Below are 25893 nucleotides of genomic sequence, written 5' to 3'. Positions count from 1 at the left end.
TCCCCATTAGGCACTCTCGCTAAGTAGACAGTTATCGTTGCTTCGTTTATGAAACAAATGGTTTCGAACTTCACAAAATGAAAGATAAGTTATGAAGAGTGCGGTGTATTTATTCAACTATGAATTAAGCGAAACGTTCGATTCTTTCAGTCCTTATCCTTGCTCTTAACCCCCCATTACCTGTCAAGTCGTTTCTTTCGTTTCGAGCTCTCATTTACAATAGCGTATATTATATTATATCAATGGGGTTTGCTTCCACGGGATCGAGTATCACCAGAAGTGAGATGAGACCAGAAGTACTGAGCTAACCAAATTCTTCACTCGGCGAAAGTGAATATTCTTGATAACACACCAACGGTTGGCCCTCTGGTGGCGGTTTCAGAATTTCCCCTCCAAAACGTGAGACGCTCGCTGCGGTATTTGGCCGAACTAGATTCAAGGAGCCGGGTCCGTGTTCCGCCGCTTTAGGTTGAGGGGAAGGTGGTAGGAAATGTTTTTGGAACTCGACCATTTTTTCCTCTCTAGTTTTAGCGCGTGGGAACCGGCATAAAATCCTCAAATTTGTTCACTAGTGCCAGGATCTACTATCAATGCTAGAGCCCTTCACTTCTAGTCTCATCTCACTTCTGGTATCACCGATATCAGCTATAAAAAGAAGACACCATTTTCACCTGCACGAAGTTTATCAAGAATATTGAACCATATTTCCCCGCTATTGTATCGAGATTTAAAGGGAGGGTGAAATTGAAAATCAAGTGACTTTTTTATCGATTCTTCTACTAATTATAAAACCAATCTGCATATAATGAAACATGCAGGAAATACAGTCACCGAATGATTTTAAAATTAAACTTAGTTTGAGATATTAGATAAATTTAAATTAGCACCTCCCACCAATCGCGTAACGTGGCTCAGTTTCTATGAAAGTAAGTGGAAGGCTCGATTACAAAATATATAAATAACGTTTTGACAAATAAGAAGTTGGTCTTCTGGAAATCATGTTTTACTCGATAAAACACAATTTAGGCCTACGTATTTCATTGAGTGTCCTACTTATTGTTGGTATGTTACTTATGACTTTAACTTGGCATGGGTGGTACATAAAATCATAAGTTCATAAGATATGTTCCATAAGTTTGTCACTGGTTACAAACTGGAGCTTGTCATGAAGCGGCGTAGGTCATAGTTTCGAGGTAAAGCGACAGCTGGTGAGGCGTTGTCAAAGGCTTAGTAATGCAGACTAAATAGGAACATGGACAGAAAAATAACATTACGAAGTATAGATACTAACTATAGTCTGTGGTAAGCCTTTGACAGCGCCTCACCAGGTGTCGCTTTACCTTGAATCTATGACGTACGTCACTTCATGACAAGCTCGCAGTAGGCGCTGTCAAAGGCTTAGTACAGACTATATGGGAATATGGACTGCAAAACCGAGTCGTTCTCGAACTATAGCTTTCAGTAAGTCTCAAACGTTACGAAGTGTAGGTAGTGTCTTAGTTATGGAACACATCTTATAAACTATAGTCTGTACTAAGCCTTTGACAGCAGCGCCTCACCAGGCGTCTCTTTGCTTCGAATCAATGACCTACCTCTCTCACTTCATGACAAGCTCCAGCTTGTAACCAGTGACAAACTTACGAACACATCTTATGAACTTAGGTTTTAACTAGTAAAAACAATTTTCTAAAAAATATTTTTCGGTAACCCGTTTAAGAATTAAGTTTAGCATGACGGCAATTTAAAGTGCCATATTTATTGTTACTACGTTACTTATGGATGGTTGTAGGAAATGACTCACTCTGAGTCTGAGTGAACCACGTTTCTTTTCATCCTTTCTCCGACGTTGCTCGCGTACGTCCGGCCATCCTTATAAAAGATAAGACGTGGCCAAAATATATGGCATTGTACGGGATCTAGGGCAATTAAGAAGAATTTATAAGGGACCCCCGTTTTAAGGGAAACGATATATTCTATAGAGTGCTACTTTTGGCTTTGTACCAGCATATTATTGCTCGTTTCGATGTTTACTCAGTCGAAAGTTGAGCTCGAAAAGCACGTTTCCTCATTAATCTAAACCAGTCTATATTGTTCGGGATACCGAACCACTTTGTTTTAGCCTTAAGCGCAACTTAATCTATTTCCATACACGTTCTTCGTTCTTGAGGGAGCAACAATAGCAAATGCTAAACAAGTTGGGAAACCAAAATAAACCTCTCCGAGTAGAGACGAGAACTATCAACAAACTTAACAGTTTTTCTTAATTAATTAAATAAATAAATATGATTGATATTAATTATTTTAATCGTCGGTAATTTACGTTAATTCTAGTTAAGTCGTTTTAAGAACCGTCATTCCTAAAATCATTTTAAACATAGTTATTGTTGACGTTTGAATTTTAGTGTATGCCTTTTTAACAGTTTTAGGTAATTTAGGGTATGTAAGTTTTCAGATTTCCGATAAGGGGTAAGAAATAGCGCGATATCGAGAACCTGTGGTGGATATACCTAGCCATTGGGAGGCTAGACGTTTCTCGTAACCCTATAGCCGACCGCCGCGTACATCTTAACCCTAACGATGATAATTCAGTAGAAACCATTATTGTTTTCTGTTAGCTTTCGAGAACGACAAGCGAGAATTGAAGTCGGTTAATTTTGGAGGACTTCCATCTTCCTGTTTAGTCTGCATTACTAAGCCTTTGACAGCGTCCCACTCACCAGTTGTCGCTTAACGAGAATCTACGACGTTTCACCGACGTCACTTCATGACAAGCTCCAGTTTGTAACCCGTGACAAACTTATGGAACATTTACTTATGATAGTATGTGTGGTAAAGATGTTTACCTTGTGATTTTCTAGATTCCTGACGGTGCATTGTAAGGTGACGTCCCTGCCAACAGCCGCTGTTACGTTCGGAATGGGCTCCACGAAATACTTCTTGATGAACTCTATGAAAAAACAAATACACAGAAATTAACCTAAATTATACTCTCTATTCAGAAATAATCTATTTCATCTCAGGCGATTTAATAAGAGGTAACAAAATTATTTATGGGTAGCCTAAAATTAAATCAGCATAAAAGCTTTGTGGAGGGCAATTATATAGATTACGATACGTGGCCGGATTGAAATTTGCTGTGCTTGATTGGTGCGTGCTTACTCTGAATCCTCGGCTGTGCGAAAAGGTAGATACGCGCATGCGCTTGGGGTACAGAGACGTTCAAGTCGCCTTCCCCCTTCGACTCTCCTCTCTATACTTACTCCATACATTAGCCAACTTTATCCTCTTTTTACTTCCCAGTGTAATGAAAGGTAAGCCTAGCTTTATTTTTACAAAACTAAAGGTCTTTTCAGACGAAACAACTTTTTTCTCATTTAGATGAGTCATCTTGAGTTGAGTAAATTAGTTGCTTCGTGTGAATAGGCATAGAAATTGGTTTTACAAGTTAAATCACCAACTTAATACTCAACTTTTTGACCGGAGCCACCGAGATGAACTAGGCCCATGCGTGTCGCGTAGCGAGAATATTTTTTTAACCAATTTATTTCGCCGTGGTTTTACGCTTGGGGGCGCTGACACGACCGTAAAATAAACAAAGTTCAACCCCGTGACCCTGTCAACTGCTTAAGTATTTGCGCCAAGATCGCGGATTGTAAGTATACGTTCTTATTACTCTTACTGAATTATTTTGATTGAAATAATTTATTTTGTAGTCATCAATACAATCTAACCGAAAGATTCGATAAAAAGTGAATAGTCCCAATTTTCCCAAAACATCTACGTTAATTTTAGGATAAAACTTTTCTCTATCATAAAAATTTTATGACTGACCCCTAAAATATCAACGATAATGTAAGGAAGACCCCTGTCACAACGGTTATATAAGCGCCATCTCGTACACATATATGGTGAAAATATTTTCCTTAACAAACTGGATATTTCCCCACATAAAATTTGACATGCATGGGCCTAGTTCATTTCGGAGGCTCCGTTTTGACCAATCCAGTTGAGTCAAAATTTGTATCGTCTGAAAAGGCCTTAAGATAATACGATGGTAAAATCAAATCTACAACACAAATGATTGTTAATCGGTTTCAGTTTAGTCGTAACATAGTTGGCACCACACGCATACGTGTCGATATTATTGCATTTAATTAACCGCCTCATTTGGCAAAAGGAGAACATCAGTACATCAACCGGGACTATTTAAGGAGATTAGTACGCACTTCATTAACCCAGTTGTTCCGCTTAAACAGAAACATTACGCTACAAGCTTCTCTCACAACTCCCCCGTCTTTACAACTCGATAATTTAATTAGCGCTCTTCGTTTGATTCTGGAAATACGGAAAGCTAACGTCTGTGACTCGTATATTAGGAAGGTCGAGAAACAAGTTTTATTGTGTGTTCATGGTAAGAGATGCAAAATTAACCTAATTTTTAACATTGGTAAATTACTGGTTAACTACCCATTCAAATTACCGTTCTGTTGGTAATTTATGGGAAATTATTGCTTCACTTGTATTTAAAGGAATAGCGACCTTGTTTAAAAATTATCTCAAATCTAAAGGAAATTTTACTTTTTTGATTGTTTTAACTCTTCTGATTCCAAAATGTGTTTGATCAATATTTAAATATGAGGGAAAACACAGAAGAAACACTTCGAAAACTTGAAATTTGGGGGACAAAAGCAAATTTTCGGAGATTTTTGGCGCTTTTTCTTCTTGATTCGTCACTCACGGCATCTCGCGGAAAAGCCAAGCGCGAGCGCCGGAGACTCCCAAGTGTACTAATGCCGCGCTAATCTGAATAAAATAGGCTTAACAGACGTCACATGAGCGACGTCTAGAAAGAAAATTTCTCCTTACTACGTCATCAAACGAAACAAAATTTTAACTAGGCTTTTTCCAAACACAATACTTTCATTGTAATTTTATAAATTGCTCCGAAACCAAATAAAGAAGTAAACATATCATAATAAACTAGATTTTTCCAAGGATTTGTTTCGCCTTTTTAAGTTTGTGGATGAAGAAAATTATGTCACTAACACTTTAAACTAAACACTTTTTCTCAAAAATGAAACCAGAAGTAAATTAGCAGTGTATTATATATTGGAGAAAACGATGTGACTTGTATTATGGACCAACTCTTCGGCTATCTTGTTTTTCAAAACGTGGGTAACAACTCGTGACTAAATATAAGGAATAAGTTGCGATTATTTCAGCTAGAACATTTATATGACGTCTTCAAGAGCAGTTTGCAAACTATTGGAAAATCAAGCCAGTACAAAATTCTGCTAAGTGGGTCGAAAGCCCTGATCTCGACTCGGAGAGGGTTTATTTTGGCTTCCCAACTTGTTTCTTTTTTCTCTCTCTGTTGAACGGGAGCCTATACGAAATGCCTTGTGGAACCGGAGCCTTCGAGATGATCTAGGCCCGTGCGTGTCGATTTTTATTTGGGGAAATATCCAGTTTCATAGAGGAAATATTTTCACCCTATATGTGTACTAGATGGCGCTTTTATTACAGTTGCGAAGGGGGTCTTCCATAAATTGTAGTTGATATTTTAGGGGCCAATTATAAAAATTTTATGAAAGAGAAAGGTTTCACCCTTAAATTAACGTAATTATTTTAGGGGATATTTACTTTTTATTTAATCTTTTGGTTAGATTGTGTGGACAACAAAATTAATTATGAGATTTTGACATTGTTGTTTTTTTAGTAAAACAAAACTTCTTGAAGTTGCTAATTCGCAGTTTTATTATACCATAACCATAAGAGGAATTTTTTACCCCTTCGTAACCTTTCATTTTTTTTATCCTTTACTTCTTTGGCATGATTGTTTAATAAAGGTCTTCGGAAATTTCTAAAACGTTTTTTACTATCCTCGACCTCGGCTTCACCGCTCTACGTCTATGCCTTGCCTAGCAGTCGACGGGGTCACGAGGCTGAACTTATTTTTATTTTACCGCCCCAAGCGAGGAAACACGGCGAACTAAATTAGTTAAAAAAATATTCTCACTTCGCGATAGGCACGGGCCTAGATCATCTCAGAGGCTTCGGTGGAACGTATGGGATGGAAATCCATAATACCTTAGTATTTATACATATCCATGACTCTATGGTGACATTTGAAACGATGTTTATTTATTCAAAATATCGTTCACGCTACGTTAACACAACTATGTGTGTGTGGCTCTAACGGTAAAAATGGTGAATTTTATTGCTGATGCTAAGAAAAGAAAATACGTAGGCCTATATCGTACAAAGGAGAAGGCGGTAGGTCACGCAAGGTGGGGGTGTTGAACTTTGGACAGAAATGACTCTCAGGAGAGAAAGAGAAAGGGTTATATTAAAAAAAATTAAATCCGTAATATTTGAGGCGTTACCAATGGATTTTTGTCGTTCCCCTCGCTTAATGCAAGGCCTACTCTTCCATCAAAAACTGCCTATTTTCTCTTATACTGCCACCCAGGAACAGATTTTATATTCCACCAACTTATTCTTGAAATTCTTTCATGAATATATTTAAATTTCGCAGAGTATTGCTTCAATTCTGCCACGAAAAAATGTCCAGAATTTTTATTTTAATATTAGTTAAATTAATATTTTGTGCTCAAAAGATGATGAATACCATAAGTTTAAAAGGTATGTTCCATAAGTTTGACACTACCTATGCTTCGTTATGCTAGAGACTTACTGAGGCATATATATCAGTATCTAAATATTAGGGTACGAATTTCCCGTCTTTTTCTGGTCAACTGAACACCAGTACAACCAAAAGTAAATAGATTAAAAACAAAAAGCACACTTCTTTGAAACTTGTTCGCGCCGTGTAATATGAGAAGCCCTCCTTTATTCCAGAATAGTGTCGACCCCCTCTCCGCATGATTTTCCGACCCAGGCACAAGGAACAAGCCGTGAATAGGCTCATAAAGTAGCAGATGCTAGCTCAAGCACCCAAAATTAACGTTTGGATCGCCAGCATCATGTACTACTTTCTAAAAACGTATGACGTTCAGAATCTCTTCCTTGATTGGTTAGTTCCTGTAGGCGCTTGAGCGGAGGGTAGTTTGCTTCTCAGGTTACATGTCATTTACAGCCAAAAGCAGGGAATCGTTAATGAAGTGTACTTTTTGTTTTTATTCTATACACTTTTGATTTAACGTGTATATTCTTGAGAGAATGAAATAAATATTCTGAAAAAGATGGCAGAATGTTCTTTAAAGTTTCATATGTAAACGTCACTGTCTTCTTAAAAGTCGAACAGCGAAAGGTGTCAAGGGAATCTTACAATTTCCCACTTCTTGTCGAAAATTTTCAGAAGTATCTTGAAGAATTCCCACTATGTATCAACAAAACTTGTTCTTGAAAATGGAAGCGTATAAAATGTTTAATTAAAAACTCGCGTCAGTGCATGGTTGCTGCAAAAGTCAAATACGAAGTTTGTAAATTTATAAGTTGACACGGAATTTTAGTAACGATTTTCGGGTGATGGAACAGTTTTGTAATGAAAGTTTTTCGTCGATTGGCATCCCACTCAAGTGTAAATAGACTTTTTCAATTTCGAAAGTCAGGTTTTGGACAATAATCTGAATTTTTGATGAAAAATAATATTTGCCTATCGGCACAAATTGCAGGTATCAAAAGTAACCTGGATTTGTTCGCATCGGAACGCTGAGCCAACTCGGCCTTTGCGATGAGTTTTTGTAAGGTTGTGATAGCAGCGCTAGATGCGGACTTATGGTGACGTCAGTACTCTTAAAAAAGATCCTTTCTCTAATCTCAACACGTCACGACTTTACAGGGGGAAACAATTTTCACCCCATGTGGACTAAAATTGGGGTTTTCTTAAAATTATCACTGTCAATGTTGATCACAGTAAAAAGCATAGCTCATTGTAACTCCCTATATAATAACAGGGATAAATTTAATTTTATAAGTAGGAATGGAGAACGGTTAGTATTTACTTCAGTCCGACTCAAAGACCACCCCTACCTACAATTCAACACGTAACGAAAAGTTTAAGTTATCTTATTGGTTGCTCGCTTAAACTGCGTTTTGATGACGTTGCTGACGGGGACGGCGAAAAATACGTAATTCATTTTTACCTCTGTCGCTATGACCCGCCTCTTCTTTCATAACCCCCCCCCCGTCCCGTGGAAGGGGGTCCGGGACTTTGACGCGCGCCCACACTACTCTGTTCTCCATTCCTACTTCTAAAATTAAATCTATCCCTAATAACAAATTCATGCTAAAGATTTCAGCAAGATATCATAATTAGAACTATTTTCATTATCCAAGTATCGAACTAGCACATTGTAAGTAACATGTTAGGAAGCGATATTTTGAAATAAAGTATGCGCTTAAAATATATTACATATTACATACAAGATAGTTAGCAAGTCAGCTAGGGCCTTCTTACTACTTTCATTTATACGTAAGTACCTCTAATCGCCTTGCCTTTTCTTTAATGCCTCTACCCATTAAGTCGAGGGCTCGCATACTTGGCATGCGAGCAACGTCTGAGAGTAGGGATAAATATGGTAAGATGGATTAGAAATGTGACGGGCGACCAGCGGCACTGTAACTCTCCCAGTGTACCTCGCGCAATCCCTACCCTTGTTAAGTGCTGTCGCGTATTGAACTAGCTTCTATTTTTGAGACAGAGAGGGTGTCCACTACGATTTCGCACAGTACGACCCTACCTAAATGGGAGGACTACGGTGCAATCCATAGGTAGGGTACAGAGGAAACGTTAGAGGTATGGAGATTACCACTCCATCCCTCTCTCCTTTAAGATGAGGGACACGAAGATTCAAAATATTTTTGTAACAAGGCGATATCAAACGCCTGAATCATTCCTTCTTGAAAGGTTAGCCAAATAGTGGGAAAACTGAAATAAATTTACCAAGTCTGCACAGAATAATCTATGATTACAAATAAGCAAATAATATAATTGACCCCAATTGCCTTAAAAGTCGAACTCATTATACCAGAGAAAAGATGAATAAAAAGTCAGAGGAAACAACACAGTGGACACCCAAGAAGACTTTCATTCACAACAGTGTCTCGCGTTCTGTTCTTTCTATTTGCTTTTGTTGATAGTTTATGTCCGACTCCTTGAGAAGATTAGCGTTTAAATATGGATGAAGACGTAGGGGACGTTAATAGCGATGTTAAGTTTGCTTACTCTTCAAGTTCTTTGCTCATTTATTTTCACCCCCTTTCTAATCAATAAGGTAAATATCTCGAATGCTTGCCTTCTAGAACCTCGTGGGATTTCACGTGTTTTATTGTTGCAAACAATTAAAGGTCGAACCACAGAGCTACATATGGTCTCACCAATACTTTCTCATTGGATTCTTCCTGGGTGAATGTAGAAGCGAATCATTATAGTCTTTCTCTTTTATAGACGTGTAGGTAGCCTTACATGACACTATACACAGAAAAAAGTGTGTTAATGATTTGAACACATTTTTGTGTTCAAAAATCAGATTTTGGTTTCTTGATATGTTTAAGTGATGAAAAAGTGTAATTTATTGAACACTTCGCTTAATTTTGGCGTTCAACTTCTAATTTTTGTTTCTATTTGGAAAAATTGTTACAGTTGAACACAAAATCTTAACACTTTCACAATGAACGCATTAAAAATTTAGGAACAGCGAACGCGATCATTTGTTTTCATGTTCTGTAAACCTTGTAGTTGAAGGCGTACTTCGTCGAAGCTTATTCGATATATACTCTGTTCCAGCTTTGGTTCTCAGCACACTCTAAGCTAGATCTCTATGTAACGTAGCTTTGTGCGTGCTGACGACTAAAGCTGGAACAGAGTATACACCGAATAAGGTCCCGTCGGAGATAGGAAGTTGCTTATCATATAGCGTGAAAACCTATTTCCTCACGCGCATTCTTTATATCCATGGTTTTTCTTTGTCGCCCAGGAATGAATTTAAACTTGAAGTAATTATACAATTCAATGATTCAGTGGCGTCGCTAGGCCTTTATTTCGGGGGGGGGGGGGGGTAAAGCCCCCTATTCCCCCCCGCCCAAATTTCAAACTTAGACCCCTCTAAAATAATCACCAGACTGGTAAGCATATTTTAAAATAATAAATATTTGGAATGCGAATTTAATTTAACTATACGCCTTGAAAACGTTTCTTGGCAAAGCGCAGACGATGAGACGAACTCTCTGACAAATCAATTTTGCAATTGCATTTACTTATGTTTGGGAAATTTTAATATTCCCTAAAATTCGTCTGCAACCTTTACTGCTGCTAATGTGCTAATAAGAAAACCGATCCCGAAAGTAACAGCACATAAGTTTTGGGCAGGATTTTTAAGCCTTGGCCCTTCAGAATATTAAAGGTGTAATCCTTTTTGTGGGTAAGTTTTAAGTAACTATTACAAGACAAAAATATATTTCAATACTTAATAGTCCTATTTTACTAGCAAAATAACTTAAACCTCAGTACAGTAATACCTATTAATTATTAATTACAAGTAAGAAATTCTCGTACATATCTCTCTTGGACTCTAGAATGAGAGAGGTACAGTCGCCGCAATTAAAACCTTTTTTTCTCGCGACGTCTTGTTTCAACAATAAGCCGCAAATCTTTATTAAAACAACAATATACGATAAGTTTTTTTTATCAATTGTATCAGATCAATAATTTGCGGCTTATTGTTGAAACAAGACGTCGCGAGAGAGAAAGTTTTTAATTGCGGCGACTGTACTTAACATGGTCGTACACTCTAAGAAAGGGAAGTGTAATTTAAGAAAACACTTTTTTACACCTTAAAAACACCCAAAGAGAGTTTTATTACCTTGAGTTTTTGTGGGGCCAATTTAAGGTGTAAATTCGGTGTAAAATAAAACTTTTTAAAACCGTTTTGAAATTAAAAATGGAAAATTATAGTACTGCGGGTTTCTTAAATAAGGTCTTTCATTTTCATTAATGTTTTAATATTAAAGTCAATACAAACAGTAAAAAATTATTGAAAAACTTGATTGTTAAGCATTTTTTAAAGATGATATTCATGAAAGAATATATTTTTATCCTTTAAATAAAACACTGCTAAACGTGTTAGGCGACACTCTGAAACGTGTTAGGTGACACTCTTAAAAGCGTCATGCGACACTCTTGCAGTGGGGTCGCTAAGTCTTTTTGGGGGCTTTAGCACCCCTAAAATTTCAAAGTTAGCCCCCTTAAAATAATCCGTAAATTCTACTAAAAAATTGCTCGTAGCCCCTAAAATTTTGTAGCAATATAGTGTAAAAAATTATTATGATAATTTCGTTCAGTTTCATCTTTGTAGAGATGAATTTCAATATCAGACAGTAGTGGGGACTAAAAGCAAACGGAAACTGAACTTATAAAAGACGAGTGAAATTCTTTCATCCACAATTGTCTCATAGTCACTAACTGATCGGTTCCGTACTCTTTATTAATAAAAGTTTGTAAATCTTTAATATACGAATAATAAACTTAAACCCCCCCCCCACCCCCCCAAATTTCAAACCCTAGCAACGCTACTGCACTCTTGAAAGTGTTAAGCGATACTCTTAAAAGTATTGTGCGACACAAAAAAACGAGACTATGTTAGTAGGGCGACTACAGACGCCAACTTTTGTGACATGTCTTATATTTATTTTGAGAATCATTAGAGTAGAAAATCAAATTTTTTTTAAATATTGTAGAGTAGATTAGGTCAAACGCGTTTCTGGTGCTCGAAAAATTCTTAGTGAAAAGCGATTATTAAATTTAACAAGAACGTTTATATCTACTGCTTGGATATTATGGCCTCCAAAACCAACTTAATACCCGATGAAATTATAGTAATTAAAAACTTTCTGCCTTTTTCAGAGGCTATTAAGTCGGTAAAAATTACCAACTTTTATGCAGTTTCACACTGAATGCTAGAACTAGCATTCAGGGCCGGATTAAGCAATTTTGCACCGGGGGCCGCCCCCTTTAGTCGGAAAAAACAGAACAGCAAATGTCCTTAAGAGGGAATAGTTTAACTCTATGCGCCCCCAACAAGACTTGCGCCCGGGGGCCAGTGCCCCCTCGCCCCCCTCTTAATCCGGCCCTGCAAGCATTGCTTAAAGCGGTATAGTTCTGCATGTAAGAACTTTCCTCTTAATTTAACTCAAAGTGGAACCTTGCTGTGATTGCTAATAAATCACCCACTCTTTAAGGTGTTATGAGACACTCTGAAAGGTGATATGCGACACTTTGAAAGGTGTTATGCGACACTCTGAAAGGTGTTATGCGACACTCTGAAAGGTGCTATGCCGCACCCTTTAAAGAATTGCACAACACTCATGTGAGAGTAAAAATTAAGTTTTAGTTCGATATAAGAGTTAAAAAGGTGTTAAACTGCACCTCTGTTGCACCATATTATAGCACCAATTGCTCCATAAGTGTTATTAAACCCTTTCAGGGGTGTAAATGAACACCTGTAATGATGTCAAATTTGGCCCCAAACTACTTTTAAAGGTGTTAAAACGCGCCCCATTTTCTTAGAGTGATATATATGCTTAACACGTAAAAGACGTTCAAAACCGAAACAAGAATCGTCTTGAACACATTAGAAAGTGAACATATTTTCACTTGAACATGTGCTCATTTTTGAACATGTATAATAGAAAGAGTCGCATGAAGGTGTTCAGGGATTGTGTTCAGCTCCTGAACACATTTTCTGCATAATTAACATGTTCAGAGGCAGAACACTTAAATAAAAACACGTTCAAAATCAAACACAAAATGGCTTGAATGCATTAGAAAAAAGAACAGATTTCTATTTGAACATGTTCTCATTTTTGAACATGTATAGGAGAGTGTTGCATGAAGATGTTCAGGGATTGTGTTCAATTTCCTAACACATTTTTTTCTGTGTAAGGAAAGAGAGGAAGAGAGAGTCTTGGATCAGCAAAGCTATTAGAATTTTCTCCCAACCGTTACACTGGCAATATGGGCCTCTTAAAGATAAATAAATGCTAATATTATGCACGACGTATTACGCAAAAATTACAAACCGCTTTTATGCTTTAAAGGTGTTCAAAATTCGCAAGCTGTAAAGTTTTATAGACACTATAGATTTAGCTAAGAGTGGTTAGGCAACGATTGAGGTAGAGAGGTTAAGCAGTGACAGGGCTAGAGAGGTTAAGCAGTGACTGGGCTAGAGAGGTTAAGCAGTGACTGGGCTAGAGATGTTTATCAGCGATACACCGTGCCATTAATTGGGCTAGGAAAACTGTAACAGTAAGGCTAAATGTTTAATTCTAAAATGGACAAGCAGGTAGGTTTTTTGAAAAAGTCTTATCCCTGTGACTTACACCGCGTATCTACTATTAACTTTGTGACTACGTCTTGGCTAGCCAAGGGTAAACCAAATAATGTCAGGTATCTGAGAGAAAATTGCTGAAATAATGCCGAAGAAGAACCATTTTTTGTATTCCAAACTAAGAAACCATACCAGAAACGGCAAGAGAGGTTTTTCATAAACTGATTTGTTAACTGCTGACCGGAAATAGTGAGTGAGGAGCCCTTGCACTAAAGGGTGGAAATGGGTTCAATGCTCGACACCACATTGACCGCTATTGCACAGGTACCGGCACTAAATATCTGGCAGCCCAGCTGTATAAAAGATAGTTTTAAACTTTATTTTGTGGTTAAGTGGGGGATGAAAATCTTCTGACTTAATTGAACGGAGTATTGACAAATGACTCAGTCCTACAGTTCCGCAGTCAGCGCAATAGAGAGAAATATTTTACTGCCGCTGTTATTCGTTTTTTGATTGTGCTGCTGTGCATGCTAACATTACAGTTTTCTGGCTCCTCTACTCTGCACCGATGTAGGTTCGAGCTTGCGCGTGAGACACAGAAACGACTGTGCCGATCAAGTTTCGACTCTCCAGTCTCTACTTCCTCCGCGTTTCTATTTAACAAAAATAGTACAAATGCTATGTTTCGAAATTTTGGTGCCTCATCTTAAACTAAGCTCAAATCCGGAATCATCGCTTTTTGAAGAAAATCGATTAAAAAAAGAATGAAAAGGAGGATGGGGCCGTGGACTTAGTCAACCCCTGTCAAATATCAATTTTTCAAGTAGCTCAAATCCCAATTGGGAGAAAAATAATCCCTTTCGAAAAAACTAGCTACAAACATATATCGCTATCAACAACGAAACAATGGAGTTAAACTCACTCGCCAAAACAACTTTAGAAGGGATAGGCCAGTGTGCCAGGAAGGGGGGTAGAGGAACCTCCCAAGACAATCATTGTAAATCCCACCGCGAGTCCGAGCTAAAAAATGAAATCGCTCAAATCCTTTCCGCAATTCAATAAATTCGTCCCTTCAATGAAAAATCCGCTTCCAGGGGTACCATAAGTTCATAATATATGTGGGCCATAAGTTTGTCGCACTGGTTACAAACTGGAGCTTGTCATGAAGTGAAGTCAAGGTAAAGCGACGCCTGGCGAGGCGCTGTCAAAGGCTTAGTACAGATTATAAATAGGAAGATGGAAGTCGTGCAAAGTTAACCGAGTGCAGGACTTCAATTCTCGCTTCCGTCGTTCTCGAACTAGCTCTCAGTAAGTGTCTAGCATTACGAAGTATAGGTAGTGTATTACTTATGTAACATATCTTATAAACTTACGAGTATCTTATACATCGTTCTGAAAGTGGTTTTTTTGTATGTTTGTTCTTCAATTCGTTACCAACTTTGACTACACTACTAGCTAGTCTTGATATTAGCATAAGTTTATAAGATATGTTACATAAGTAATACACTACTTATACAGTTCGTAATGCTAGAGACTTAAATTCGAGCTAGTTTGAGAACGCCAAACGAGAATTGCAGACTACACTCGGTGGTTAATTTTTGAAGGACTTCCATCTACTCCTATTTAGTCGGCATTACTAAGACTTTGACTGCGCCTCACCAGGTGTCGCTTTACCCAGAATCTATGACCTACCACCCTCACTTCATGACAAGCTCCAGTTTGTAACCACCGACAAATTCATGGAACATATCCTATGTATTAATGATATTAGTAACACTATGGGAAGGTTTTACAAGTGGTTTGGTTGAGCCTGTTAAGACTATGAATCGTTATAATGAGAGAATTAAAGAGATTCGGTGTGAGAGTTGATTGTGGAGCGGGTGAGTTTAGATCTATCACGGAGCACTACAGTTACTACACGCCTTTTAAATCGGCTTTCCCCCGATAGTGGTGGCGGCTAGCGCTTAAGGCGTCTTTGATTGATTACAAAAATCCGGATTCCATCCCTGGGGATTACTCCCCTAAATCCCATCCGTTCGTCGCGGAGCAGTGCAACGATTCATTCCTAGAATAGTCCAATTTTTCAAGTAGAATTCACACGGAAACAGTACTGTACATAGGCGATTCAAATTAGAGCTCTGCTTTGTTTACCTCTCCGAATGACGATAACGTCACAGAGAGGTATTAAACTGGACGTTTCTGTGTGTGTGTGTCTGTCTCCGCTGGCAAGTCGGAGCAAATGTGTTTGCATTATCCGGACCGCGTTTACAGTTGACAGAAAGAAATATTGGCTTCTACTCCATTATCATCGTTAGGGTTAAGATGTACGCGGCGATCGGATAGGGTTACGAGAAACGTCTAGCCTCCCAATGACAGGGCTTCCACCAAAGGTTCACGCAATTGCGCCCATTCTTACCCCTTATCGGGAATCGACCAACTTATGTACCCTAAATTCCCAAAAATTGTTAAAAAGGCAGACGCTAGAATTTTAACGTCAACAATAGCTATGTTTAAAATGATTTTACGGATAAACTTTCTTAAAACGACTTAACTAAATTTAAGGTAAATTACTGACGATTAAAATAATTAAGATCAATTATATTTATTTCATCATTTAAGAAAAACCTCTTCCTTTAGTGGGTAGATAGCCCTTGTCACGACTCGGAGAGGTTTCTTTTTGGTTTCCCAACTTGTTAGTTTATCTTTCCTCAGAAGTATGTTAAATTGCTTTTTGTAAACTCCGATGAACAGATAATTTCGAGCACTTCTTTTAAAGGTTTTTGGAATATCAATGCTACAAATGCAATCGGTTTTTAGCCACATCACAGACTAATTTTAACAATGGCACGCTTTGTCTTAGACAGTTCAGTTCGGTATATTTCTCGCTAAATCTCTCCAGACGTATTGGGGGAAAAGAACCAGAGGTTAAAGCAACTCCGAAACTTATGCGTCTTTTATTTTTTGAGCAATCTGTGAAAGATCTTCATCCTCTCTATCCAAAGTTATGACGTAATAGAGCAAATCGCGGGCTATCTTAGAGCTGCAAAATGGCTATTGCGTGTACTTCCTCTGTACAGACAGAACGGACGTATGTCTAGTTGCATTAAAGTTCTAATTTCTCAAGTTCATTTCCTTTCGAAGGTTTAACAGATTTTTAACAGTGTTTAGACATACTGTATTCTATATATCAGGAATCTCAGTCCCGTATTATCCTAAATAACGTAATATTTACCTAAATCCTCGAAAACAGAAGAAAATAACTTACTTTCCTAATAGGAAAACCCAATTTGGATGGACTCCCTGCATTGGGACGGTGTAACAGTCTGGAATAACAAGTCGTCGCTGAAAATGCCGGAAGTGTACAGTGCATTCAGTGTATTTCAGCATAAGTTCATAAGATATGTTCCATAAATTTGTCAAAGGTTCTGAGAACTTGTCATGAAGTGACGTAGGTCATAGATTCGAAGTGAAACGACTCCTGGTGAGTTGTTGTCAAATGGGGCTTAGTAACGCAGACTAAACAGGAAGATGGAAGTCCTGCAAAATTAACCACCGAGTGTATGACTTCAATTCTCGCTTGTCGTTCTCGAACTAGCTCTCAGCAAGTGTCTAACATTACGAAGTATTGAATGGGTCATACTTATGGAACATATCTTATAAACTTATGATTTCAGTCATTTCTGTGGCTAAAGGGAGGTATTTTTCATGTAAAAAAGATGGTAGTTAGGTGGAGTGTTTTCTAGGGAATTCTTCTTGCTTTAGAGAAATGATACAATCTCGCTGTCTGTCAGCTCCACTTTGGCCCAATTTTGCTTCTTGTTTTCCAAATGTAGAAAGACTGCGCCAATCTTTGAGATACAACACACCTTACTATCAATTGATGGGTTATGCACCAATCTTTGAGTTACAACATGGGCTTGACTTCGATCGAAGATGAAATGATTAAGACAACCTGACAGACACTCAGAATGAAATTTGTTGTAAAACACTCAATGATGTATGAAGATGCGTCTTAAAGATTTTCCGGCTTGCCTTAGCAGACAATACTGAAGAAAGTCCAAGCAAGCAGCACTGATAGAAGCGTTGTAAATTGAGAACCGAGACTGTTGAAATCGGTTCAAACTCGTAATGAAGAGTGTTTCAAAACTATAGTTGAGAAAACCAGTTCTGAACCGATTTCCAGGTAAGTGAACATAGCTTTAGAGTGTATATTCGGAAATAGCCGACGCGAACCTGAAATTGAGAACACGTTTGGACGTAGGATCTTCAACACTAAACACGGCGACAAGTAGACAAACACGACCACAAAAAGTGTTCTTTAAAATTTAAATGTCTTGCCAGGTTATTCTTATAATCATTCTGTCTTTTGTGGCACTTCACCCCCACTCTTGATTACAATCACGTTTATGTCATAACTATAATTAACCATCCTTATACTTGTTTCTATTTTTACGTTATTCCAATCTTCGATACTTGTTAGTTTTACGTTTACTAACAGCAGACAGGCGGACAAAGTTTCGTGTTTTTACTCCATAAAGGGATTCACCACAAATCAAGTTACGATTGATTTTATTAGATTGCCTCCCCTATAAAAACGTAAAAGAACCTGTTCCCAATACTAAGAGATTTGTTTCTTTCAAATAACGGTAGCCCTAAGGTTCATGATCTTCTCTGCATGAGACTCGTTCGTACAGGGTTTCTTAAAAATAAACCTGTAAAGATACATATGATTAGAAAATCATTAGATCATACAAGCTTTGGGTGCCAACCTTTATAATAATCGAAAATGGGGCCAAGTCAATTTTCTCAAGAAGAAGAAGAAAGAAAAAGGGCTTGCGCAGGACGTTTAACAAGAAAATGTGAGATGGTAGAAGAAATATGAAAATTGCTCAGAGATCAGATCAGACGCTTCACTACTTCAGACAACTTCTTCAAAGTTAAATCAACTACTACAATCATTCAAGGTTCCTTAGCGCATACCTATCTCCTAGTGAAATGGTATCAAAGAGAATGGAAGTAGAGGAGTGGAAGGAATGCCTCAACTTGTTGCCCTTTTTCCTGGTACAGGGCAACTTCCGCTAAGCAAAATTAAACGGGCCGGAAGCAGGTTTTCGACTATATTCTGTCGCTTCTAAGTTTGTGACAGCGACTAGCGCCATCGAGGGAATATTATGGTAATTAAAAATCCGTACAAGATGGCAGCCTCCATGCAAAGGGAGCTTGAAGTAAGAAAATTGTAAATGGACCTACTAATATCAATAATTTCACAAGATATGTTCCATATGTTTGTCACTGGTTATTGAGAGCTTGTCATGAAGTGATTGAAGTAGTTCATAGATTCTCGTAAAGTAAAGTTACGCCTGGTGAGGCGCTGTCAAAGGCTTAGTACAGACTAAATACGAAGATGGAGTGTAGTACCGAGTGTAGTCAATTCTCGCTTCCGTCGTTCTCGAACTAGCTCTAGCTGTAAGCATTATGAAGTATAGGAAGTGTAAAACTTATGGAACATATCTTATAAACTTATGCTAATATTAAACCATTCGTTAATGCAATTTGACCTATTTTGTAATTTTGTATCGCATGTACATCCGGTGTAATTGCACTTTTTCTGCCACCGCCAAAAACTAATTTTGTACTAGTTAATCACGAACTGAAATTGTGAATTTTTAGTCCAAGCGAGTAACGCACGAGGTCGCCGCGGTTGAACAGCGCGGCAGTTCGAAGCTTAATTCTCTATGTTTAGTGTTGAACCTTTTATGGTACGTTGTGAAAAGATTCCAAAAGAAAGTATCGATGGTAAACTTCCGCTCGACATGATTCTCAAAAAAGAACAGAATAAAAAAATTAAACCCAAAGTTTTTCAAACTTTTTCCACTCCAGTCGATTTACCCTTTTTTAGCTACATCGTATGATGGCTATCTTCGATGAGGCTATTAGTTTTGCCTGCCCTGTAGTAGTAGTAGTAGGCGTCGTCGTAGGCCTATTTTTGATCGATTTGTTTCCCGGCTGACTGCCAGCAAACGTTTTACCAATTTACTACGATAATTTATAATATATTTTACAAGAAATCTCCAAACGCTTGACCTATTATTGTGAATTATCTATTTATTTTTGTCATTGTAGGAGTTCTTATGTTTGTAAATATCACTAGTAGATAAGGTTACCCGTGTTATAATGGTCACGGATTCAGTTTATTTATGGCTATCAGCAGAAGTGAGATAATTGACTAGAAGTATCGAGGTAACCAAATTCTTCACTTGGAAAAAGTGAATATTCTTGATAACACACCAACGGTTGGCCCTCTGGTAGCCGTTTCTCAATTTTTCCTCCAAAACGTGAGACGCTCGCGGCGGTAGACGGCCGAACTAGATTCAAGCACCCGCGTCCGTGCTCCGCGGCTTTAGATTGAGGGGAAGGGGGTAGGATATTTATTTCTCTCTAGTGGAGGCGCGATGGAAGTGGCGAATAAAATCCTCAAATTTGTTCACTAGTGCCAGGATCTATTACCAATGCTAGAGCACTTAACTTCTAGTCCCTTATCTTACTTCTGCTATCAGTTAAGTTTGGGTTAGTGATTTGTCCGTCTTCATGAGTTGTTACCCTAGCCATTATTGTCTCCTCGGTTCAAGTGAATATAGTCAGTTCTAGTATATCAGGCTTAAGATACCACTCCACTCTTATTTTCTTCTTGAACTTAGTTCTTAACTAGCTTGGTTATAAGCGCAGTTATTCCGTAGTACTATCTTTCCTCGAAAAGTTCTAGCGCAAGATATGAACTAACATCTAATTATTAAACTTATCTTTTGCCATGGTAAAAATATTATAATAAAGACTAATTTACGAAGAAATACTCATGTTAAACAATCTAATAAAGTTTTATTGTTTACCATGAGTATTTCTTCGTAAATTAGTCTTTATTGTAACATCTAATTGCCATAATTTGTTGCTATATTATTTTAGAAAGAGAAGTGAGAACGATGCTGCATTAATAAGGCCATGCTTCACCATCTTGTTTGGTTCTACTTGGTTTTAGGTTTTTTTTTTCTTTTCACAAAACTAAAGCATAAATATACTGAGCTTTCAACCCTTTAACATAAAGAAGGATAAATATATCTGAGGTTTTTAAGGAAATCCCTTCTTGGAATAGACCTTGCATAACAGGGAAAAAACAAATAAATGGGGGCTTGGATATAAAATATTTTTTTATAATGGGGCAGGTTCAAGTCGACAGACGACAGCCCAACCTACAAACAATTGAATATATTTAATTGCCCTAAAAATCAAGGAGAACAGTAGACAAAATGTCTAGTTGTTTCTACTTACGCGTCTGAATGGGTAATTTACGCGGGATTTACAAGAGCTAGTTGAGAAATTAAAGAAATTTGACATACATAAGTGTTTTTGCTATAATCCTTTTAGTTAAACGCAAAACCAAGTTTTCAAAAAACTTAAACAGTATGTATTTTTAAACTTAAATCGGTAAAACTATTTCCATTTAAAGATATGGTGCTTTTCTGCAAAGCAAGAGGGACTGCGATACGTCACTCCAAGGTATGGATGTAACCAAGAGGGAAAGACACTGGGATGAAACTTTGCCTTCCATCTCGCTTTTGGCACCTGCGCAGTAGTCTTTTGTATCATTAGACTGCGCGGAGATAGCAATGTATCAACTCCCTCGTACGTCCCAATAACGAGGGTAGCCCAACCCCTTTCTTTAAGTCGTATTTGGGCGTATAGGTCTACCTCTTTGAATAACGTTTTACGACAGTTGGTGGCATGGTACAATTTTGCCCATTTGCAGAGAAAAAAAATATGATCTTCCTTCTCACTCACAAAGTTGGGAGTTAACAAGTCATATTTCTGCATTGCTTGTGCAAAATGCCTTGTGGAAGTTAAGACGCTGGCAATCCACAATACGTTAGCGTTTACCCATATCCATGGTGTTAGACACGGCATATTTCTGTGGTTAGTGCTGAGTTGGAACGGAGACACGTTACAACCCCAGGCTTAATAGGCTTTAAAAGCCTATCGCTACAGGCCAATCATCTCACGCGACTAGTCGAGCACGACAGTGAAGCAACATTTTGGTCACTAAAACTGTGATGTACCAGTGCACAATTTGAAGTAACTCCATGGCATCTACGTCTGTTACACTTTATTTCTTTCTTCGCCGGTATCGTGGCGTCAGATATGTCAGGGGCTAAGATATGACGATGCATCACGGATGACTTCCGATAAACGAAGCAGCGACGTCTCCTTCCCCTGATGACGAGGAAAAAGGCGATATTCTTTTGTATGAGCGGTTTAATAGGGAAATATATTCTATTCAGCAAACTAGCCTTTGCAAACAGTAACCTATTTTACAAGCAAGACGTATATTCTAACGCTATAGGTTTTATCATAAGTGAATCACAGCCTGTAAGTACCTGTATTTATTGGCTTCCTATGGCCATATGGTGTTTTTTTTTATTGACACCGGAATTCGACAGTCTTAATATTGCAAAACTATCTACCTTGATCAACAATCAGCAGCTCGAGAAGGGGTAGGCACGGGTTTTGGGCCTTTTCGCGCTCTCGTCAACCCGTAGCATCTTATACACCCCACCATTACTATATTTGTTTAGTGACACAGTCCGGCGATTGTCTCAAAACACAGGACGTGAATTCATCAAAAACTGTCTATTGTATTCTATTCGAGAAAAGATTTTAAATCCTTTTAATTATGAATTTATGTGTAGACCTATTTAAAGGCGACCGAGTGAGTACTCAAGGTTTAGGCTATAGCTCAACTCTTCTAAATACCCACGTGTGTTTCGTGGAACGTAAGACCATTAAAAGCAGATGGACTGGAAAAATAAGCTAAAACCCCTGTTTTTCTAATGGCATCGTCTGACAGCAGCGTCCCTAGCGGGAGAGTCTCGAAACTTAATTCGACTCATAAGCCTTATATTATGGCTATGGTTTGAGGCGAAAAAGTTTCAATATTGGTCGCTGCGTAGCGCTAGAGAGGCGCTGCTCTAAAAGAACCACGCGTCATACCTTCATTCCAGTAAATCTGTGTTTGATGGTACTCGAAAACCATTGTTTAATTTTCTCACTTCGGATCCTCTAAACGTTCTAACGACGCTGTAAGTCAGACAAAGATGCAAAACCGAAATTCGAAATTTGTGAACTTAGAGCGTATGATTTACTTATGGTTCTATTATAGGCTCAACGGGAAAGACTGAAAAAAAGAAGAAAAGATTGAAGCGGTGAAAAAAGCGATGTCATTTACGCCTTAAGCACTCATTCCTCTCTAGTAACAAAATTTTTATAGGAATATATTTGTCGCTATAAAAATAAATTGCTTTTAACGCGACGACGAATTGGTATAAAACATTCTTGTACCGTATACTGATTTCTTTCAAGTCCTGTCTTTTCGAAAATAAAGTTTCATTCGCTTTATTTTAAACAAGATGGAAGCGTGGATATGCAAAAAATATTAAATTTATCAAAGATATGTTGGCCATAAGTTTGTCACTGGTTACAAACTGGAGCTTGTCATGAAGTCAGTGAGGTAGGTCATAGATTCGAAGTAAAGCGACCCCTGGTGAGGCGCTGCCAAAGGCTTAATACAGACTAAATAGTACTAGATGGACCAGAGGTCAACATTTGATAGAAAAAAGGGGATAAAATTTGTAAAGCCAAGCTTGGTGAAACCCAGGAAATTTCTCGGAAATGCCCAGCTCTGAGATGGACAGCAAAATTAACCACCGAGTGTAGGACTTCAATTCTCGCTTGTCGTTCTCGAACTAGCTCGAGCTGTCTCTAGCATTACGATATATAGCATATATAGGCCTAGTGTCATGCTTATGGAACTTAAGTTATAAACTTATGGTTTATATATATCTATGGGTTTAAGTACCCCAAAAGCTCCTGTAAATTGGTTAAAACAATTTCTTCAATATAAGCATTAAGTGATGTATTGATTTGAGACTGGTGGTTAGCGATGGTTTTCACCTTGTATTTTATTTACGCTTTTGCACGGGTTTGTACTTTACGTGTCAATATAACGCTTTCTTCTCGGTGATACGATGGTGAAGTTGAGGGAATCAGAAAAGTGGATTTACTACTTAGTTAACGTATCCATGCGTGGTGTCGTTTTAAATTATCTACCTAGTTACAAGATTACAAATTTGTATAACCATTAAAATAAGTAAAGTTTTAAATCTGAGATTTTGCCCTATATTTATTTACAAGGGAAAGCATTAATCGCTCGGAAGTGGCACCTTTCAGAGCACTTCCGAAATAAAAGGAAATAAACGTACAGAGCCGGCGAGGAAAAACACGAAGGAAGTCAGCGTAAAAGCCGTCTTCCGGAAGAAAAAAAAATCGATCAGTCAATATGGATGATTCCAAAGATGGAGAGGACTATCCGAGGCGCGAGGCTTCAGCTTCGTAAAACCATAAGTTTATCATATATATTCTTTCCATAAGTATGACTCTACCAGTATTTCGTAATGCTGAGCTTCGACTTACAGCTCGAGCTAGTTCGAGAACGACAAGCGAGAATTGAAGTCCTACACTCGGCGGTTAGTTTTGCAGGGCTTCCATCTTCCTGTTTAGTCTGTACTAAGCCTTTGACAGCTCCTCACCAGGCGTCGCTTTACCTCGAATCTATGACCTACCTCCCCTCGTTTCACGACAAGCTCCAGTTTGTAACCAGTGACAAACATATGGCCAACATATCTTATGAATTTATGGTGAACCTAAAAGCTTATAACTCTCACGGAAGTTGATACCCGAAACCTCTAACTCCCAGCTCGGCGGTTGCCATGATTTTCACTACAGATGCACCACTGCTATAATGGCTTGGTTTTCCAAACACCTATCGCTTGTGCTTGCCTTTCTACCTTACCTTCTGTTATGTTTATTTGCATTAACGTAATCGTTTCATATGACACTAAGGTTTAGGTCACCGAACTTCTCGCCGCCCTGTCAAGGCATTCTTATATCTGACATCTAATAAATTAAGGTTTAATTTGTATGTTTAATTAAATGAACTGTAAATTCGCTCCTGCTCAGCCGCGGCTACTTTAATCTTTCAATCGTTCGGGAGTTACTTTTGTCTATAGATTGCATTCACGATTTATTAAATCATTGTAAGTAATTACGCTTAACAATGCATCTTTAACTACGAAGGCTCTACACCAGGACATGGAGGGAGGGATACGGATCTTCCATTATGCCTTGAATTGAGAGAGTTGTTAAGCTCAATTCTCACTCTGCCAAAACATGACGGAAAATTTTGCGTCGACGTGACGAATCTCGTTTATCTGTTCTAAATCAGGGTTTTTGCCTTTTCACTAATCTTCTAGGAGGATAGTTTCGATTCTGGGGTAGCACCTTGAAGGAGAGAGGGATGGAGTCGTACAACCCAGACCTATAACGGTGCCTCTGTACCCGCACCTACGTAACGACACTGAAGTCTTCCCAGCATCCTCATGGGCGTTTAGGTATGGTCGTACAATAAAAAATCGTGATGGATGTCTCCTTTGTCTTAAAATTGGAAGCTAGTTCTCAAACAAATGCAATGGCACTACGCGGCAGCACTTAACAATCGCCTGCAGCGAAGGGTAGGGGCGTGCGCAAGGTACACTGGGAAAGTTACAGTGCCGCAGGTCATTCATCTTACCTCATTTATCCCCGGTAGCTCACTCTACAGTGCTTCGATAGCCCTTTCCAGGTATCAAATTTACCCATTGTACCCCAGTTTTTGGTTGGGCATAATATTAAGATACCACAAGAACTTATATTTACACGTGACGATAAAAATGTGTTAAAAAATATTTCCACCGAGTGGTGGCTCCACTCACTGATGCCCAAAGACTAAAACAAAAGCAACCTTGGATTTTTCTCGTCCTAATGGGTTGAATAGTGGAAATCGAGCTTTAGTGATTTATTTCCAATTTGACATATTTGTGTCGGATTTATCGGTCACTTCGGAGCTAAACCACGGAGGAAAGACGAGTAAATTCACTGATGGGAGAATAGATCCTTTATAATGAATACCTTTCCGCTTACGCCTATAATTATGGAATACTAAAAGAGATGGTTTAGTCGAGAAAATGGGTTTGCAATTTTACCCATTTGTGGGGAGTTGAGCTAACACTTTGGCAAGGCATTGTGAGATTTGGTTCAAGCGAGTCCAGAAACTGAAAGTAAAAGTTTGAAAACGAGAAATGTCCAGGCAGCTGCTTTCCCCTCCTTACCTTGACAACCTATTTCCTTAGAATGATATTCGATTACTTAAATAGTAACTTCTCTTTGTTCTTGCCGTGGTTTTTGCATAGACAAATATCCCAGTTGACCTATCACCCAAAAATTCTTAAGATATGTTCCATAGGTTTGTCACTGGTAACTTAGAAACTGGAGCTTGTCATGAAGCGACGTAGGTCATAGATTCAGGGTAAAGCCACGCCTGGTGAGACGCTGTCAAAGGCTTAGTAATGCAGACTAAATAGGAAGATGGAAGTCCTGCAAAATTAACCACCGAGTGTAGTACTTCAATTCTCGCCTGTCGTTCTCGAACTAGCTCGAGCTGTAAGTCTCTAGCATTTCGAAG

General features: G+C 38.3%; 1 protein-coding gene and 1 long non-coding RNA gene across 3 annotated transcripts in view; one reads left to right on the top strand and one right to left on the bottom strand.

Moving 5' to 3' along the window:
* Nucleotides 1-25893, bottom strand: part of LOC149647312 (lachesin-like) — a 56763-nt gene that overhangs the window by 8752 nt on the left and 22118 nt on the right. For both annotated transcript variants that reach the window (XM_089850178.1, XM_089850179.1), the window contains exon 2: nt 2844-2947. In XM_089850178.1, the coding sequence (XP_089706304.1) occupies nt 2844-2947 (104 nt within the window). The remainder of the gene's footprint in view (nt 1-2843; nt 2948-25893) is intronic.
* Nucleotides 19409-23502, top strand: LOC149647315 (uncharacterized). The gene is made up of 4 exons (XR_016371920.1): nt 19409-20100; nt 20250-20322; nt 20791-22417; nt 22498-23502. It is a non-coding gene; the product is annotated as an uncharacterized LOC149647315 (long non-coding RNA).

The sequence above is a fragment of the Phalangium opilio genome, unplaced genomic scaffold (assembly GCF_054372755.1).
Source record: "Phalangium opilio isolate 3A_F unplaced genomic scaffold, DU_Popi_V2 ptg000089l_1, whole genome shotgun sequence".
NCBI lineage: Eukaryota > Metazoa > Arthropoda > Arachnida > Opiliones > Phalangiidae > Phalangium > Phalangium opilio.
The sequence above is the reverse complement of the archived record's forward strand: the minus strand, read 5'-3'. Positions and strand labels throughout refer to the sequence as shown.